Genomic DNA, 16,730 nt, shown 5'->3' with positions numbered 1-16,730 from the left:
GAGCAAAAACATACTTTGTTGGCTCTCCATGTCAGAAATATTCTGGACAAACAAAAATGATGATAAAACAAATGACAGATTGTCCCAAATTCCTTAGCTGAAGGTGATATTTTGCCCTTTGATATTCTGCATGTTGTCATTTTACATCCAGAATTCTAATTCCTGTGCAGCATAGCATTTTGAAACAAAACCCACACACATGCTCTTGGTTCAGGTGGACGGACTTGCAGCGCAGACCAGTTCACCTGCCAGGAGGGCCAGTGTATCCCCAGCAAATACAGATGTGACCATGTGAAAGACTGCGTGGACGACTCTGATGAGAACAACTGCGGTAAGAGTTCTACATCTACAGTGAACTTACTGCACTGTCCATATTCTGTCAGATATTGTTGTTGACCCATTTTAATCTCTAACAATGGAGAGGTTCTGTTAGGGATGCTTATATTTACATTATTCAAACTAAAAATTGATAATCCTTAAATTAATAGAATGTGTTTTTTACAGACTATCCACATTGCGCTGACTTGACTTGTGCTAATGGAGCTTGTTACAGCAAATCTCAACGCTGCAATGGGCTACAGGACTGTAGAGACGGCTCCGATGAATTCAACTGCAGTGAGTAGACAAGACTCATGGCGAACCCTGGTGTTTAACTGTAAAATATGGTTTCGCATATTATATTTCCCCCCAAATACATTTTTCATGTTGTGCAAATGCTGCTTAAGATGATATGACGCAGTGATGGCGTCCTTGAACTTCAGATGGTGGACATACAGCACCTCATCACAATATTACCTGCACTCAGACAAAATTAAAGTTATCCATTTATAGCTGTGATGATGTAGAGATAAACAGTGTGAATAGATGAAAACTTTATTGATAGTGATAATAATGATGATAATAATGAGAAGAACAAGAAGAAATTGATATTTGTGTTGGAAGGAGAATGTAGGAGGGAGAATGTCACATGGAAATTTCTTTTTTTGACCACTTCCTAAATGGAGTCACAGTCTTTTTTTTATTATTATTTTCAGCAACACAGCACTGTCAGCTGCACCAGTTTCAGTGTGCAAATGGCTACTGTATTTCACATTCCTTTTTGTGTGACCACTACGATGACTGTGGGGACAACAGTGATGAGCAAGGCTGTGGTAAGGATGGGAATGGTTCTACAGAGTTCTACAGAGAACAAAAGTGCAACTCTGCTAACCACGAAGCTGTTTTGTCTAGTATAAGTGTCTTGATTAATCAATCAATCCATCAGTCAATCAATCGAAATTAGTTGTCAGCTACATTTTTAAGGCAAATCTCAATCATTTGGCAGTTCCATCAGCTTAAATGTCACAATTTACTGATTTTCCTTCATTTCCTACAGTGAAAGTGTCTGATAAGGCAGCAGTTATTACTGTTTAGGTGATAAACTGTATGTCATCGTAGATAGATTTACAACTTAGAATCAAGGTTGTATCATAATCATCTCAAATGTTCCATTGTAATCAATAAATAAGTTTTAAAAAGTGTGAATTTTTTAAACTGTAAAATTTAGCAGAAATCAATCTATCTGTCAATCTATTTATTCTCTAGTGTACCAGAGTTGCGACGGCAATGAGTTCACATGTTCCAGTGGCCGTTGTATTCCTCAGCGCTGGGTGTGCGACCAGTACAACGACTGTGGGGACTACAGTGATGAGAGAGGATGTGGTGAGAAAACTTCTCCTTAATGGTGGACTCATAGTTTGAAGTGGAAATTCAGTATAATCACCAAGTTATTTTAAAACATTGCACAAATGTTACTTGTGTTGGTATATTTGAGGAGTTTCATTGTCATTATTATTCAAGAATAATAAAAACTCTCTTTTAGGATAAGACTTTTGAGAAATTTAAAGACGGTCCTGAAAAGGGACATAATGGAAACTTAACAGTCAAATCCACTCTTTAAAAGTTAAACCTCATCAAAATATAAAACAGTTATTGCATCACTTGAAAATATTACCTGCTCAAGGTATTTTTAATGACAGATATTTCTAATTCACAATATAATCGCAACCGCTCCTATGCATTTTAGACAGTAACTCTCGAGGCTGTTACCCTGGTGAGTGGGGATGCCCTGGCTCAACAGTATGCATAGCAATGGGCAAAGTGTGTGATGGCAAACCCGACTGCCCTGGAGGAACAGATGAGACCAACTCCACAGCACAGCAAACCTGCGGTAAGTCACGCAGATTTAAATTTTACAGATGGGTTTAAGAAATCTACGGATTATGTCTAATGAGAAGAAGCACATGGGACTGAATGAAATGTTGACTGAAGTTAAAGAGATCTGGTCACATGAGCTACATTTGCCGCACTTTCATAGGGGTGTAAATGTAAGTGCAAGGGTTTTAGACTACTTATAAATGTTTCACAGAAGTCAGCTGCTGCGAAATAAACATAGCTTTAACTTTTCTTATCACTTCCATCCGACATTCTTAGTTTATGATTAACCTTTTTCAGGTAATTTTGATCACTAATGGCCAAACTAAAGCTGTCATACTACAATGTGCATAAGAATGCACTGACAGTGTGGATTGTGATTTTCCACAATAAGAAACTTAAAACTGAATCTAGCTTTGGCAGTGATGTCGATTGATGTTGGATTCTCACTCCCAGGCCTGGAGCGGTGCTCCACCTTGAGCTGTGAGTTCTTGTGCCACCCATCTCCTCAGGGAGGCGCTTGCTACTGTCCTGATGGTTTCATTGTAGCCAATGACAGCCGTTCCTGTGTAGGTGAGTGTCATATGTCATATTTGTTTGTGTGGGAAAAAAAAATATACATGTGGTGTTATGTGGCCTTGTTGATAGTGGTGCTGATGGCACAGAAAAGTGCTGGGAAACTTCTAAACATAAAACGTATCCTGGAACTTTAATGTTAAACTTCAGCTTGTTTCAATGAACAGAGCTTTTTGTTTTGACTTTTAAGGTGATTCAGCCTTGACAAGCTACAATTACTGGCTTAGTTTTACAACATTACTGATAAAGATTCTCATTCTATTGTCTAAAACATAAAACAAAATACTCTTCCCTATTGGCCAGACTATAATGACTGTCAGATCTGGGGGATCTGTGACCAGTTGTGTGAAGATCGTTCTGGTACACATCACTGTAGCTGTGCTGATGGATACTTCTTGGAGCAGGGTCATGTCTGCAAAGCCAATGTGTCAGGTACCGGAAGTCACACAGTAGCTTTGTATAATATACAAACATTATACTTTTTACTGTATATTTGCTGCTAGAAAATGTGTGGAGTGTGTCAAAGCTCAATGCGACATAGATCAGTAGAAAATACAAACTCTGGTGTGTTGGCCATAATGAGTGATCATCGGTCTTGTTTAAAGCCAATATTCATGTACTGTATATATATATATATATATATATATATATATATATATATATATATATATATATATATATATATATACACATGTTTTTCTTTACAATGATAAAACTTGTTCTGAAATATGTTTTTTATCAGTGCCCAAGATCAAAGGCAACTTTTTCAAATGAATTCACTTCAGGTCCTGTATTTGTGTTTTCCAGCTGGACTGCCACAGCTCATCTTCACCAATGGGGGTGAAGTGATGATGGCTGATATACACGGGCGCTTTGTCAGAACTCTGGTGCCGTCCCAGGGTAAAGATTTTGCTGTAGGGGTGGCATACCACTGGCACAGCGACACAGTCTTCTGGAGTGATACATATACCCAAAAAGTTAGTCTGGATTGTGTGGTGACATATTTGATCTTTATCTGATTGTAAAGCTCAAGGTACTTGTGTATCTGAACTGAGCCACTACAGTTCAGCCATGATAATTTCTGTCATTGGTAAGCTGTACAGTAGCAGCTGTGGCTTATACTTTTCTTAAGACAGTATGTGAGCTGGGAGAAAATTCAATTTATCCCAAACCTTTCATTCTTTTTCCAGGTATACTCTGCCAACTACAATGGGGGTGACATAAAGGAGATCCTGACTTCTGCAGTTCACAATGTCCAGAACCTTGCTGTGGACTGGGTCAATTTCAAACTTTACATCTTAGAGGCCATGGTGGAGCGCATTGACATGTGCGACTTTGATGGAGGGAATCGTGTTACACTGGTGGCTGAAGACCTGGGGGCTCCTCATGGCCTTGTCCTGGACCCTACAGTAGGGTGCGTTTAAATGCTAGAGTCTTTCAGCGCTTTGAGAGGTCACTACTATTAAATCTCTGGTCTGAAAAGAAAAGTGGTAAAATACTGGTCGAAGGTCTGCTCTGTGTCATTTATGGGAGATGACATTTTGCTTGTTGTCATTATGATCATTATGATTATAAATTATAGAAATTCAAAATAAATCAGCAGCAGTTCTGCAAGATTTCAAAGAGAAAAATACAAGTCAATAATTTTATTATACCAAGAGGTTTTACATCCACTTGACCTGGCATCAAATAGCTTCTATAGCATCCTTTTACATTTTCATTTGTTTGCCTTCTTGCAGCTACATGTTCTTCACAGACAAGGGCTCTACTACAGAGAAGGTGAAGCTCGAACGTGCCTTCATGGATGGCAGTAACCGCGGCGAGCTGGTGAAGAGGGGACTCGGTACTCCAACAGGAATTACAGTAGATATTGTCACCAAGAGGGTCTACTGGTCTGACAGCCACTTTGATACAGTGGAGAGTGTCACCTATAGTGGTTTGGACAGGTAAAGGTAGCATCTGGTGCTGTAATTTCAAGCCAAAATTAGAAAGTGACACATCCATATCGTTCTCTTCTTGATGGCCATTCTGTGTTCTTGTTTTCCAGAAAAATTGTTCTCAACGGTGGAACCCAGGCCCCACATCCTTTTGGAATTGCTGTGTTTGAAAACCATGTATTCTTTACTGACTGGACCAAGATGGGTGTGGTGAGAGCGAACCGCTTCAATGGCAGCAACCCAGCACTCCTTTATCATACCACAAAGAGGCCGGGCGATGTTATAGTCTCACACTCCGTCCTTCAGCCTGCTGGTAAGGAGATGTACTTCCAACTTGTAACAAGTCAGATTGAGTTCATTGAGCAGAGATGTCCAAGCGCACTGCTGCTGGCATAGAATTAATTATCTGTTCCTATTTTACTGAATTTTGTATGCATTTCCATTATGGATTTCCATGATTACTCAGCGGAGAATTCTTTTCAAATACTGATCAGAAAGCGTGACCCCTCTTTCTTTTTTTTTTTAACATAGATACACTGAATTTCATTTGTTACGTTTACTGAATTAATACTACACCAATATGAGAACAGTGCTGTGATAGAATGACCACCTTTGTAATGTCTTACAGTGATCAACCCTTGTGGCAGACACAACGGTGGCTGTCAACACATTTGCGTATTGAGTCACCGCACCGACAATGATGGTCTTGGCTTCCGCTGCAAGTGTCGCTACGGTTACGACCTTCAGCCTGACCGTAGGACCTGCTTTAGTGAGTTTCCTTTAATTGAAGGCAAAATGTGTGATGTGTAAAGCATTTCCATGTATTTTAAAAGATCTATGCTGCATCAGAAATGATTCTTGTGAATTATTACTGAGGTGTGTTTAGATGAGTATGGGTAGTTCTAATAAAAGCCTCATCAGTCAAACTTTGTTTCGTAATTAGTCTATAGGGCTCGTGAGACCACTAAACTTGTGTTATCCATATCTTTTCTTTTCCAATATTTTTGTCTCAATTACACCAATAAACAGTAAAACATGCAGAGATGTGGGGTTTAATTTTCCAGACAGTATGTTTTCCTGCTAGTAACCATTGTCACTCACTCTTTGAACAGAGGTGAAGGATTTCCTGTTGATAGCCACCTCTCTGGCAGTGAGGGGAATCCCACTGAACTTGTCCCTCCAGGAGGACGTCACCCTGCCGCTCTCGGGGCTTGGGACATCTTTCTCTGGCTCTGCTGTGGAATTTGATGGCAACGAAGAAGCCCTTTTCTACAATGACAGATCCAGAGGCCTTGTTTATAAGTCTACTCTCAATGGCACTGGTAAATTTTTATTACATTTGTGGTACCATTACAGATCCACTCAGTGATCAGTGAGCTCAAATGTAAAAAATGAATGTTGACCAAAAATAATTTGTGAGTTGTAATTGTAATTTGTAAGTTTGGTATGATCATAACACCACATTTTGTCTTTCAATGCTCTATACCTCACTATTACTCACTATATACCTCTTTTTCATGCATTCTCAGTCCAGCAGATTTTGACAGGCTACAGAGTAGGAATGATTGACGCCATGGCTTACGACTGGACCTCCAAAGTCTTGTTTTGGACCACAAGTACCTACAAGTCAGTGGTGGCCTTCAGAGTCACAGACAAATCCAGACGAGACATTGTGACAGGACTGAGGTACCCAAAAGGAATCGCAGTGCATCCCAGTGCTGGGTGAGTGGTCAGATTTATTTGGCGTAAATACAAGAGAGTATAGTGTAACAGTCTAAGACTCTTTCATTGATATCCTGTATATGCAGTATTTTCTAAATGACTTTTTTCTGTAATCTACTGCGTTACTCCACTTGCTTTGTTTAGCTTGCCTTTACTTAGAGATGTTCCAGTGCTATTTTTTTCCCACCCAATACCGATTCCAATTGTCAACTAATAATCTGATACCACTGTGTTAAAATATATTCTATTGTTTTTTTTAACTGCTGTATGCTCCTAACCCCATATGCATGCTAAGTTATGGACATGCAAAAACCTGTTGCCACCAAAATGGGCAGAAAATGTCTTGTTAAAACAAGATATTCACGCCAACACATCCCTTCTTCCTCCTGCTAATAAGCTCACCTGATCTATTCTACAAATGTTGATATGATACATATAAAATGTGCAAAATATACATATCCATGGTTTGCAAAAACATCAGATGCCAACATTTTATTCAGATTACTAGGTTGTAATGCCAGTTGCAGCCATAATGGTTATAATCCATAAAAAGACATCAAGATGAACTTGATCTCATTATATTTTATTTTTGGTCAACACTAATCAGATCTGTCTGTTTGTGCGTCTAATCACAGCTACTTGTTTTGGTCTGACTGGCACCGTCCAGCAGTCATAATGAGAGGCTTCACTGATGGCAGCAAAGCTGTCCCTCTGGTCAACACAACACTGGGATGGCCTTATGGACTCGCTCTTGATTATGTGTAAGCACAGTGATGATCTCTAGGATTATGATGTGTTTCCAATGAACAATACTCAGGCTTTTTCCAGGAATAAAACAACATGTTGTGAGGACAGCAATATGGTCACTGGTTAATTCCTTGTGATTGGTCTTCGACAGGATGGACAGACTGTACTGGGTGGATTCCCAGTTGGACCAGATTGGTCATATTGGCATTCACGGATATGACAGACAGACATTTTCCAATATTGGACAGATTACTCAGCCCTATTCTCTAACAGTTTATTCAGGTTGGTTCATTGATCTCTGCTCAAATTGTATGGGATATTATTCATGTTTAAGTTCAACTTTGTCATACAGCTGTCTGTGACTTATTTGTTATATTTTCTGAATACGATTTTTGTTTGAAGTAACCTTAACCATCTGCTGAACCATCTATTTTTGTCTTGTAGACTACCTGTATGTGTCTGATACAAGGACCAGAGCAGTATTTGAGATGAGAAAGAGGGATGGAGGAGGAAACTTTATGATCAGACAAGGAATCACCGGTATCATGAATGTCAAGGCCTACACAACTGACATCCACAACAGTAAGTTTACATACATGGAGACTTTGGATTTTGCAAATAGTTCAACATTCCTATCATACAGTGATTCAAACTGAGCAGTAAGTAAAGGGCAAATGTTAGTTTAATTAATTGTGTGTGTGTGAAGTGGATTTACATGCTAGTTAAAGACTGCAGAGTGAGCAGGCAATAGTTGAGCAGAGAGTCAGCCAGAAATAATAATCCAGTGGCCTAATGACTGCATCTTTATCACCTTCCGCAACAGGATTAACCAGCCAATGCAATGTTCTGCCCAACGGGCGCTGCAGTCACTTCTGTTTCCCAATGCCCTCCTTCACTCGAGTGTGTGGTTGTCCATATGGCATGAAACTTCAGGAAAATCAGAGGGACTGCATCAAGGACGATTCTGTTCCCCCACCTGACAACAACTGTGGTGATTACTCCTTTGAGTGTGATGAGGGACGCTGTAGACCCAACTCCTACCTCTGTGATGGAATTGCTGATTGCATAGATGGGACTGACGAGGCCAACTGCACTGATACAGGTGAATGTGTGAAAAATTGCTTGTGTTTGAGGAGTAGTGGAAGGAAATTATTTATCAGTCTTTGTTGTTATTTCTTATTAATGTATCTGTCTGCGTCATATATCTCCAGGAGCGACCTGCTCTCCATGGACGTTCACCTGCAGCAACAAGCACTGCATCACGTCCACTTGGCGCTGTGATGGCATGGACGACTGCGGTGACGGTTCTGATGAAATGAACTGCCCCACTCAACTCCCTACTACCTGCACTGCTGACCAATTTACCTGCAATAACAACTTATGCATCCCTAAAGACTATGTGTGTGACAGTGAGAATGACTGCGGTGATGGCTCTGATGAGCACAACTGTAGTAAGTATGTTGGGGCTGTCCATTTTCAGTTCAGACACTTCCCTCGCCCTCACTTTTACGACATCAAAACGTGTACAAACAAATATCTTCTTGTAAATGTAATGTGACAAATTTCTGCTAAACAAGCTGTATCTGTGATTGACAGATTCAACCACCACAACATGTCCTCCTGCCTACTTCCTGTGTCCCGACCACCGCTGTATCTACATCTCCTACGTGTGTGACGGAGACCAGGACTGCCTTGATGGCTCTGATGAGAAAAACTGCGGTAGGAATCACTATAATCTCACTCTTTGCTGTGTTCTGTTTTACTTATGTATATCATTTATGGTGTTATGAAATAGCTGGTGATACTTCACGCTACTGCTAATTACTTAACTTTTCCTCCTTATTTTCCTCATTTCCACCACAAGAGTTTTCCTGTGCCTCCTACGAGTTTACTTGTGGCACTGGGGACCAGTGTGTCAGCTCATTGTATCGGTGTGATGGAGTATACGACTGCAAGGACCATTCTGATGAACAAAATTGTCGTAAGCTAGCAACTCTGACTAAATCTAATATATAACAAAATGAGTTATGTCAACTGTGTTAATGGTTGATATAATTATGACTAATTTTACTACTTGAAATTCTGACAGTTTTGTTGTTTAGTCATAATTATTATTGTATAATTACATATAATATTATAATTCCTTATTTGCCCTGTTGGTCAATGTTTCTTTTTCTACTGGTGAGTTGCTGAAGTTTATGAGAGTAAATCACGGTTTCAGTCATTTATAATGTCTGCCGGCCCTTCCAGCCACTCGAGGTCCAGGCCTCTGCCACAATGATGAGTTCCAGTGCCAGACTGACGGTTTCTGCATACCAGACGAGTGGGAGTGTGACGGCCATCCTGACTGTGAGGATGGAAGCGATGAACATAACTCCTGTCCACCTGTCACCTGTGGAACCAACTATTTCCAGTGTACCAACAAGCTGTGCATCCCAACAAGCTATTTGTGTGACGGCGAAAATGACTGTCAAGACATGAGTGATGAACAGAATTGCCCCACCCCTCCATTTAGCTGTCCCCCCGATCAGTGGCAGTGCCCCACCAATCAGCAGTGCATCAACCTGGACAAGGTGTGTGATGGCCAGAAGGACTGCCCCAATGGAGCAGATGAGTCACCTATCTGCAGTGAGTTTTTAAAATTTCATACATTATATAATATATATTATTAGCACAAATGTAGTGCAATTCAGAGTAAAATAATAAAATAAAACAAAGACCACTACTGTGGACAAATTCAGCACAATGCCTAAGAAATGTATAGCACTAATTCACATGTCATTTCCAAAAGACCAAAATGACTGCTCACTGAACAACGGGGGCTGCAGTGATGGCTGTATTCAAGGACCATTTGGTGCCCAGTGCACCTGTCCATCAGGATTTCAGCTCCTTAATGACTCTAAGACCTGTGAGGACATCAACGAGTGTCTGATTCCAGGATTCTGCAGCCAGCAGTGCTACAATGAGAGAGGGAGCTTCAGGTGCTACTGCTCAGATGGTTACATCTTAGAGCCCGATGGGCGCACCTGTAAAGCTGCAGGTGAGAAACACATGACATTACAAATAAAACTGCAGTTTAACAATGTTGCTGTAATGCCAAGAGAAAAAAAATTCAGTGATATTTTGACCTTTAAAAGGGCAATAATGCAGCAATTACAGTAATGTAAAGCAAGATTGAACATAGCTAGATACCTATCTATAGTTTAGGCTGTAGTATCATGGGGCAGCTGTGGCCTAGAGGTCGGAGAAGCGGTTTGTGATCGGAGGGTCACCAGTTCAATTCCCCTACTGGACAGGTGGAGTCGGTGGAGTGATTAATGAAACGTGTTTCAGTGCATGTAATTTGCTGGGTGTTGGTTGTGTGTTCAACCAAGGATGGGTTAAATTTAAAGGAAAAATTCAGTGTGTGTATGTAAATATATATATATACTGCCAGTAAAGCAGATTCTTTAATTTGTATGCCATATGGGCACTTACACACAAAGATATGCTTTAGATCAGGCATCTCAAACTGGTCCACAGGAGGGCCGGTGTGGCTGCAGGTTTGTGTGCCAACCAACCAAGAGCACACCGTTTGACCAATCAACTGTCTGAAGACGGAGATCAGTTGATTAAATGAGTCAAGTCTGGTGTGCTGCTACTTGGTTGGAAAGAAAACCTGCAGCCACACCGGCCCTCCTGTGGACCAGTTTGAGATGCCTGCTTTAGATGTTGTTGAGAAACAAAATATTTTTCTGCCCCTAGACAAACTATCAGCTGTACTTCTGGTTGCCAAGCGTAACCAGATCATTGCCCAGAAGATCAACATAAGACCACCCCAAATGTATCCAGTGGTCAGCGGTTCCAGCATCGTGACTGTAGACTTTGATCGCGAAACTTCCAGAATCTACTGGGCTGATGCCTCGGAGAAGAAGATATGGAGTGCCTATCAGAATGGCACAGACAAACGGGAAGTAAGAGAAATAATGGCACAGATGAATTAACACAGAGAGAAAGATTTCAGCCCCAGGTCATGAAAAGAGTAGAATTTGAATGTATCTGCTGTTTTGGGACAGAAAACTCAACATAAATTAAATCAAACTATATAATACTCTCATGATTCATTGAGTCCCTGTTGTTTTAGGTGTTCTCCTCAGGTCTGATGGTACCAGAGAGTATAGCTGTGGACTGGGTGGGCCGGAACCTTTATTGGACCGACTCTGTCATGGAGAACATTGAGGTCTCTACTCTGGATGGCCGCTATCGGAAAGTCCTTCTCAACAAGAATATTACCAGTCCTCGTGGACTGGTCTTAGACCCCCGTAACCAGTAAGCAGAGAATCTGACAAGGGCATTCAGATTGCTCTTCTGATATTACATTGCTATTTTTTTCAATTTATGTTTAGCTCCATAAAATCTTTACAAAATCTTTCAATATTTTTGAGCCCCTAAACACACATATCAGAGCTCCTTATCACACTGTCATTCTTCCCAGCACTAACCTGATGTTCTGGTCAGACTGGGGTCAGAACCCCAGGATCGAGCGGGCCTACATGGATGGAGGAGCGAGACAAGTCATCGTCAGCGCTAAGCTCTACTGGCCCAATGGCCTGGCCCTGGACTACACCACACACAGGGTCTACTTTGCTGATGCCTACCTCAAATATATTGACTACTGTGACTACGATGGCAGTAACCGTCATCAGGTCATGGCAAGTGAGATGGTATGTTTAGTTTGGTTCTATTATTTTGGATCTGTACCAAGCTTGTAATAGATGAGGAACTCGTAATTCATTTCCACCGAAGATAAGTTGAGTTCCTTTATGCTAGTCATTTTCTTAAGATGGTAGGTAAGGTGGTAACCTGAACATTTGAGAAGCAATAAAAATTGGGGAAAATTTAAGGATAATACTAACTTCTTTAGAAGCAAATCGAAGTGGGGGACAAATTCTCACATATGCATGGGTCTAAAGGTATCAGTAAACCAGGACAGTGCTAAAAATAAGATCTGAGCTTAAAATAAAAACATCATTGGATTAATAAAGTTTAAAAACCTCCTCCACTTCACTCTAGGTTCTGCAGCACCCACATGGTATGACCATCTTTGAGGACAACGTCTACTGGTCGGAGCGATACACCAGCAAGGTGATGATGTCAAACAAATTCCATGGTGGCAACATCACCACCCTGATGAACAATGTGTACCAGCCCATGGGCATTGTTATGGACCATCCCATCAAACAGCCTAAAGGTAGCTCCCAGTTAAACATCACATGTGTGGTTTTCTGAGGTGTTTTTTGTTTATTATGTGATAGACAACATTGATTTAAGGTAACTAAGATTGCTTTTGATCCAAAAAGCACACACAATACATAATATAGCCTAAAATAAATGTATTTGTTTCAATTTAATTGAACCTTTGCGATTTTATTCCACCATGAAGAGCATAAACAGCAGTAGCAGCCATAGCCAAAAAGAAAGCACTAACACAATTCCTTTACCAAATCATCATTTTCTTAGGACAAATGTCAAAAGTCCTAAGTTTGACTGATGCTGACGCTGTGATTTTTTACTTAGCCATCAACCCATGCAAAGACCACTTGTGTACACAGCTGTGCCTGCTGTCAGGCATGAGACCAAAGTACCACACCTGCCACTGTCAATCTGGCTGGAAGCTGGATGCTGACAAACACACCTGCATCAAAGGTAGGTGTAAACCACATGGAGAAATAGAGCTTTTCCAGCTTTGATAGATAGCATAATGATTGTGTTCCTGTGTACTTCTGTTGTATTATAGATAAGACTCCCTTCTTGATGGTGGTGAGAGATTCAGTGATTTTTGGAATTCCTCTGGATCCTGCTGACTCCTCCAACAATGCAATGACCCCTGTGTCGGGCATCAGTCAGGGCAGAGACATCGAATTTGATGACCAGGAGCAGTTGGTCTATTGGGTGCAGAACACCGTGAGTAGATGTCTTAAACTGATTACTGGGGAAATGGTTTATGACACTGCACATTAAATTTACTGTTGCGCAAGGACAGTTTTTGATTAGAACTTGTATAATGGTATCCATATGGACGACATCATAAGGCTTTGCAGAACCTTTTGTTTTACTTAGCAACATGCTATGTAAATGTATAGTTAATCACCAATGTGCATTTGTGCATTGTGCATTGTGGACTTGAATGTTATCTATTTTATTATATATTAAGTTAATTTTGAAACATGGTCTCTAATTTTTCTCTAATATCAGGGTTCCATATGGCAAGTGAAAACAAGTGGTACCAACAGGTCCGAGTTCGCTCCAGCTGCTATTATGGGCTCACCGTCTGGTCTGGCTTTTGATTGGATAAGCCGAATAATGTACTACACCAATCCCACTGTTAAAGCCATAGAGGTAAGCGCCCTTTGATGCAAAACTTATGACACTGTTTGTTGTTGATTACTCACAATACTATGGAAAATAGAACCCAGCACCGTGAAACTTGCCTCAGATGTAGGCTAGACAAAATTAGTAGATTAAACATTTACACAACAGGTAAATGACTGTGAAATTGTGAAAACCAAAAGACTGTGAAATTATAGAGATGATGCTATACTGTTGTCATGTTAAATTTCAGTATGTATCTTGGATTTCTTTGTCTGATTTAGTTTGGGTATTTTACTTATTTAGTTTCCTTTATTGTGCAATTCACATATTGCCAGTTTATCCAAACTGCCTCTTGTCATTGTTTAATCACTGAATTTCTGTTACTGCATTGACATGTGTAATTAAACAAAAAAAAACTTTTACACTTGGCGTAGGTAATCCGTGTGGATGGAAATCAGCACTATAGGAAGACCCTGATCACCTCCACTGGTAAACCAGAGGGAGTAGGAGACCCTGTTGGGATAGCCCTGGATCCAGCCCGAGGGTAAAGCATCTGTTCACTGAGGAAGACATGAAGTATTTGATATGTCACTTAAATTCAGTGAAATGGGAAGAAAACAATGGGAGGAAAGACAGGACCAGTAGAGCAGGAACTCAGTAACTGGACAGCAATAATTCATCTGACAAGTGATCCAGCTGACCATCACGGATTGAATGGAAATTAAGAGGATTTTATTTCTCCAACAGCAGCTTGTCCATTTCAGTCGCGTTTCTTGAAATAATAATAAATAATCCACTCAAAATTATACAAATTAATCAGTATGACAGTCAGACATTTGCAGCTACATCTCAGCATTTTTGTGCACTAGGTGAAAAAAAACAAACAAACTAACAAAAAACACTTATATATGTATATTCTGAATGTTTATCAAGGCAAGAATTTTCCACATCGATCAATTTATAACCTTTGATATGTACACATGTTGATTGACTCTCTTTAATTGTTTCTCATATTTCCACTTTCCCTCTACAGAAAAATGTTCTGGACGGACAAGGGGTCAGACAGTGGAGTTCCTCCAAAGATTGGCAGCGCTGACATGGATGGAGGAAACCTCACAAACCTCTACACAGGAAACCTGGTTAACGTAGGATTCATTGCTGCTGACATCTCTACCCTCAAACTGTACTGGGGTGTTGCAGGCTCAGGAGTGGTATGTATAGCTTACATGTTCAATATATATAGAGATAGAAAGCAAAAGTATTGTCGGTTACTGGACATTTCAATACAAACGTAGGTATGTTGGGGGAGTTGACTCACTCTTTTATTCATGAAAAACATCCACCTTTATTTTTTAGTTTATAGCTGTGACCAGAAGCATTATGTTTCCAGATTGACTGTCTGTCCATCCCATTCTCTTAAACACGAATGCCTGGAAGGATTGTTTTTTTCAAATTTAGCTCAAATGTCCAGTTGGTCTCAAGATTTTGGTAGTTAAAAATCAAAGTTCGAGGTCACTGTGACCTCAAATACCTCCAGTTCTTGTGAACATGATATCTCAGAAATGAGGAAATCTCAGATCTGGCACAAACATCTGGGACATGCCCCCTCTGTCCCCCTGATTCAGCTTTTTTCATTAACCTCTTTCACTTTGCACTCCTTCCTTGTTTGCTCAGATTGAAAGTGGCACCATGGATGGAGTTTCCCGAGTGACAGTGGTGAGTGGCCTGTCCCATCCGTGGGGACTGACGATTCACCAGAGCCACCTCTACTACACAGACCTGGACTACGAGGTTATTGAGAGGGTGGACAAGGAGAGCGGTGCCAGTATGGTGGTGATGAGGAGTGGCTTGTCTGGTCTCCGTGCCCTCAAAGTGCATGCCAGAGACAGTAAGTGGATTCATTCTTTTTTAATTAATCCAGAGGTGCTTTTTGGTGTTTTCCAAACGTTTATATTATGCAAAAGGTAATTACTGTCCCTGAGTGAGCAAGTAGGAGTTTCGTGTTCCCCTGAAGGACGCTAGCAGGATTGAGCACCACTTCTATTTCGTCCTTTTGTGCTGATAAAACATTTTATTATTACAGTCCTTGTAGTTCTTTTAAAAAAAAAAAAAAAAAAAATTAAATAAACTGCCATTTTTGAAGACTGAAGATTTCTTGTGATGCTCTTGATTTCACTCTATGAAAGTTGATAAAATGGTGGTAAATAGATGAATTGATACATATTGCATAAAATCATGAAAAACTGCTGAGTCAATTTTTAAAATGTATTTTTAAGAAGTGGATTTTTAAAGGTGATTTAATAGGGACATCCTACAGACCATGAACAACAATGTCTCTGTTGTCTCTGCCTAACCTCTCCACTGTCGCTTTCTAATTAAGATTTGAACAACCCTCAAAAAACATATTTAACTTTAAAATAAAGGTTCAAAATTTGCTGTTCTGAGCTATAAGACAAGTCAATCCAAGTCGAGGGGCCCTGTATGCTGTGACAACCATCTGAGGCGGAATGGTTATACTGTTGTTTTAGCAGATACTATAAAAAAAGAAATCCACTTAAAAAAATGTGCATTACAGTAATATGGATTCATATGCTCACCTACACCTCTCTCTCACATCTCAGACTCAGCAGGGACCACCAATGCCTGCAGCTCCAACAACGGGGGCTGTCCCCACCTCTGTCTGCCCAAACCAAACAAGCAAAAGACCTGTGCCTGCACCACAGGCTTTTACCCGTCTCAAGATGGCTCCCGCTGTGAACAGTATGAATCTTTTGCAATTGTCTCCGCTCCTCAGTACATCCGTGGCTTCCACATAAACAGCTCTGACCACTCTGATGCTATGGTGCCAGTCAATGGACGTATGTTGGCTTAATATTGTTCTGCATCATGATGTTTGATCTTGCTTTTACTATCTGTTGGATATCAAAGCCAATCTGTCTACAAGTAGTATTTTTCTTTTTGCTTTTGTAGCTTCCAACTCCATAATGGGCAAGCTGGACCTCCATATCGAGTCTGACTTTGTTTACTGGACGGACAACAGCACCTACAGCTCAGACAGGGGCATCTTCAGAGTCAAAACAGATGGAAGTTATTACAGCAGTGTAATCAACTCAGGAGTTGGAAGAGGAGGCATCCAGGGCCTTGCTGTAGACTGGGTTGCAGGTATGGAGTCACCCAGCCATCCATTACCTTTACAGGAAGGCT

General features: G+C 40.5%; 1 protein-coding gene across 1 annotated transcript in view; it reads left to right on the top strand.

The window, feature by feature from the left end:
• Positions 1–16,730, top strand: part of lrp2b (low density lipoprotein receptor-related protein 2b) — a 39,018-nt gene that overhangs the window by 1,801 nt on the left and 20,487 nt on the right. The window contains exons 4-38 of the mRNA XM_046377974.1: positions 215–331; positions 505–615; positions 1,035–1,151; positions 1,585–1,701; positions 2,066–2,209; positions 2,650–2,766; positions 3,073–3,201; positions 3,577–3,746; positions 3,960–4,183; positions 4,509–4,715; positions 4,817–5,019; positions 5,335–5,475; positions 5,819–6,028; positions 6,236–6,428; positions 7,064–7,189; positions 7,327–7,457; positions 7,620–7,757; positions 7,999–8,277; positions 8,387–8,626; positions 8,772–8,894; positions 9,040–9,156; positions 9,426–9,803; positions 9,967–10,215; positions 10,920–11,128; positions 11,299–11,483; positions 11,650–11,878; positions 12,228–12,405; positions 12,732–12,860; positions 12,952–13,118; positions 13,410–13,553; positions 13,961–14,070; positions 14,560–14,737; positions 15,201–15,414; positions 16,148–16,384; positions 16,497–16,688. Of these exons, the coding sequence (XP_046233930.1) occupies positions 215–331; positions 505–615; positions 1,035–1,151; positions 1,585–1,701; positions 2,066–2,209; positions 2,650–2,766; positions 3,073–3,201; positions 3,577–3,746; positions 3,960–4,183; positions 4,509–4,715; positions 4,817–5,019; positions 5,335–5,475; positions 5,819–6,028; positions 6,236–6,428; positions 7,064–7,189; positions 7,327–7,457; positions 7,620–7,757; positions 7,999–8,277; positions 8,387–8,626; positions 8,772–8,894; positions 9,040–9,156; positions 9,426–9,803; positions 9,967–10,215; positions 10,920–11,128; positions 11,299–11,483; positions 11,650–11,878; positions 12,228–12,405; positions 12,732–12,860; positions 12,952–13,118; positions 13,410–13,553; positions 13,961–14,070; positions 14,560–14,737; positions 15,201–15,414; positions 16,148–16,384; positions 16,497–16,688 (6,153 nt within the window). The remainder of the gene's footprint in view (positions 1–214; positions 332–504; positions 616–1,034; positions 1,152–1,584; positions 1,702–2,065; positions 2,210–2,649; positions 2,767–3,072; positions 3,202–3,576; positions 3,747–3,959; positions 4,184–4,508; positions 4,716–4,816; positions 5,020–5,334; positions 5,476–5,818; positions 6,029–6,235; positions 6,429–7,063; positions 7,190–7,326; positions 7,458–7,619; positions 7,758–7,998; positions 8,278–8,386; positions 8,627–8,771; positions 8,895–9,039; positions 9,157–9,425; positions 9,804–9,966; positions 10,216–10,919; positions 11,129–11,298; positions 11,484–11,649; positions 11,879–12,227; positions 12,406–12,731; positions 12,861–12,951; positions 13,119–13,409; positions 13,554–13,960; positions 14,071–14,559; positions 14,738–15,200; positions 15,415–16,147; positions 16,385–16,496; positions 16,689–16,730) is intronic.

Source organism: Scatophagus argus, chromosome 21 (assembly GCF_020382885.2).
Source record: "Scatophagus argus isolate fScaArg1 chromosome 21, fScaArg1.pri, whole genome shotgun sequence".
Lineage (NCBI taxonomy): Eukaryota > Metazoa > Chordata > Actinopteri > Scatophagidae > Scatophagus > Scatophagus argus.
Note: the sequence above shows the minus strand (reverse complement) of the source record. Positions and strands in the feature narration are given on the sequence as shown.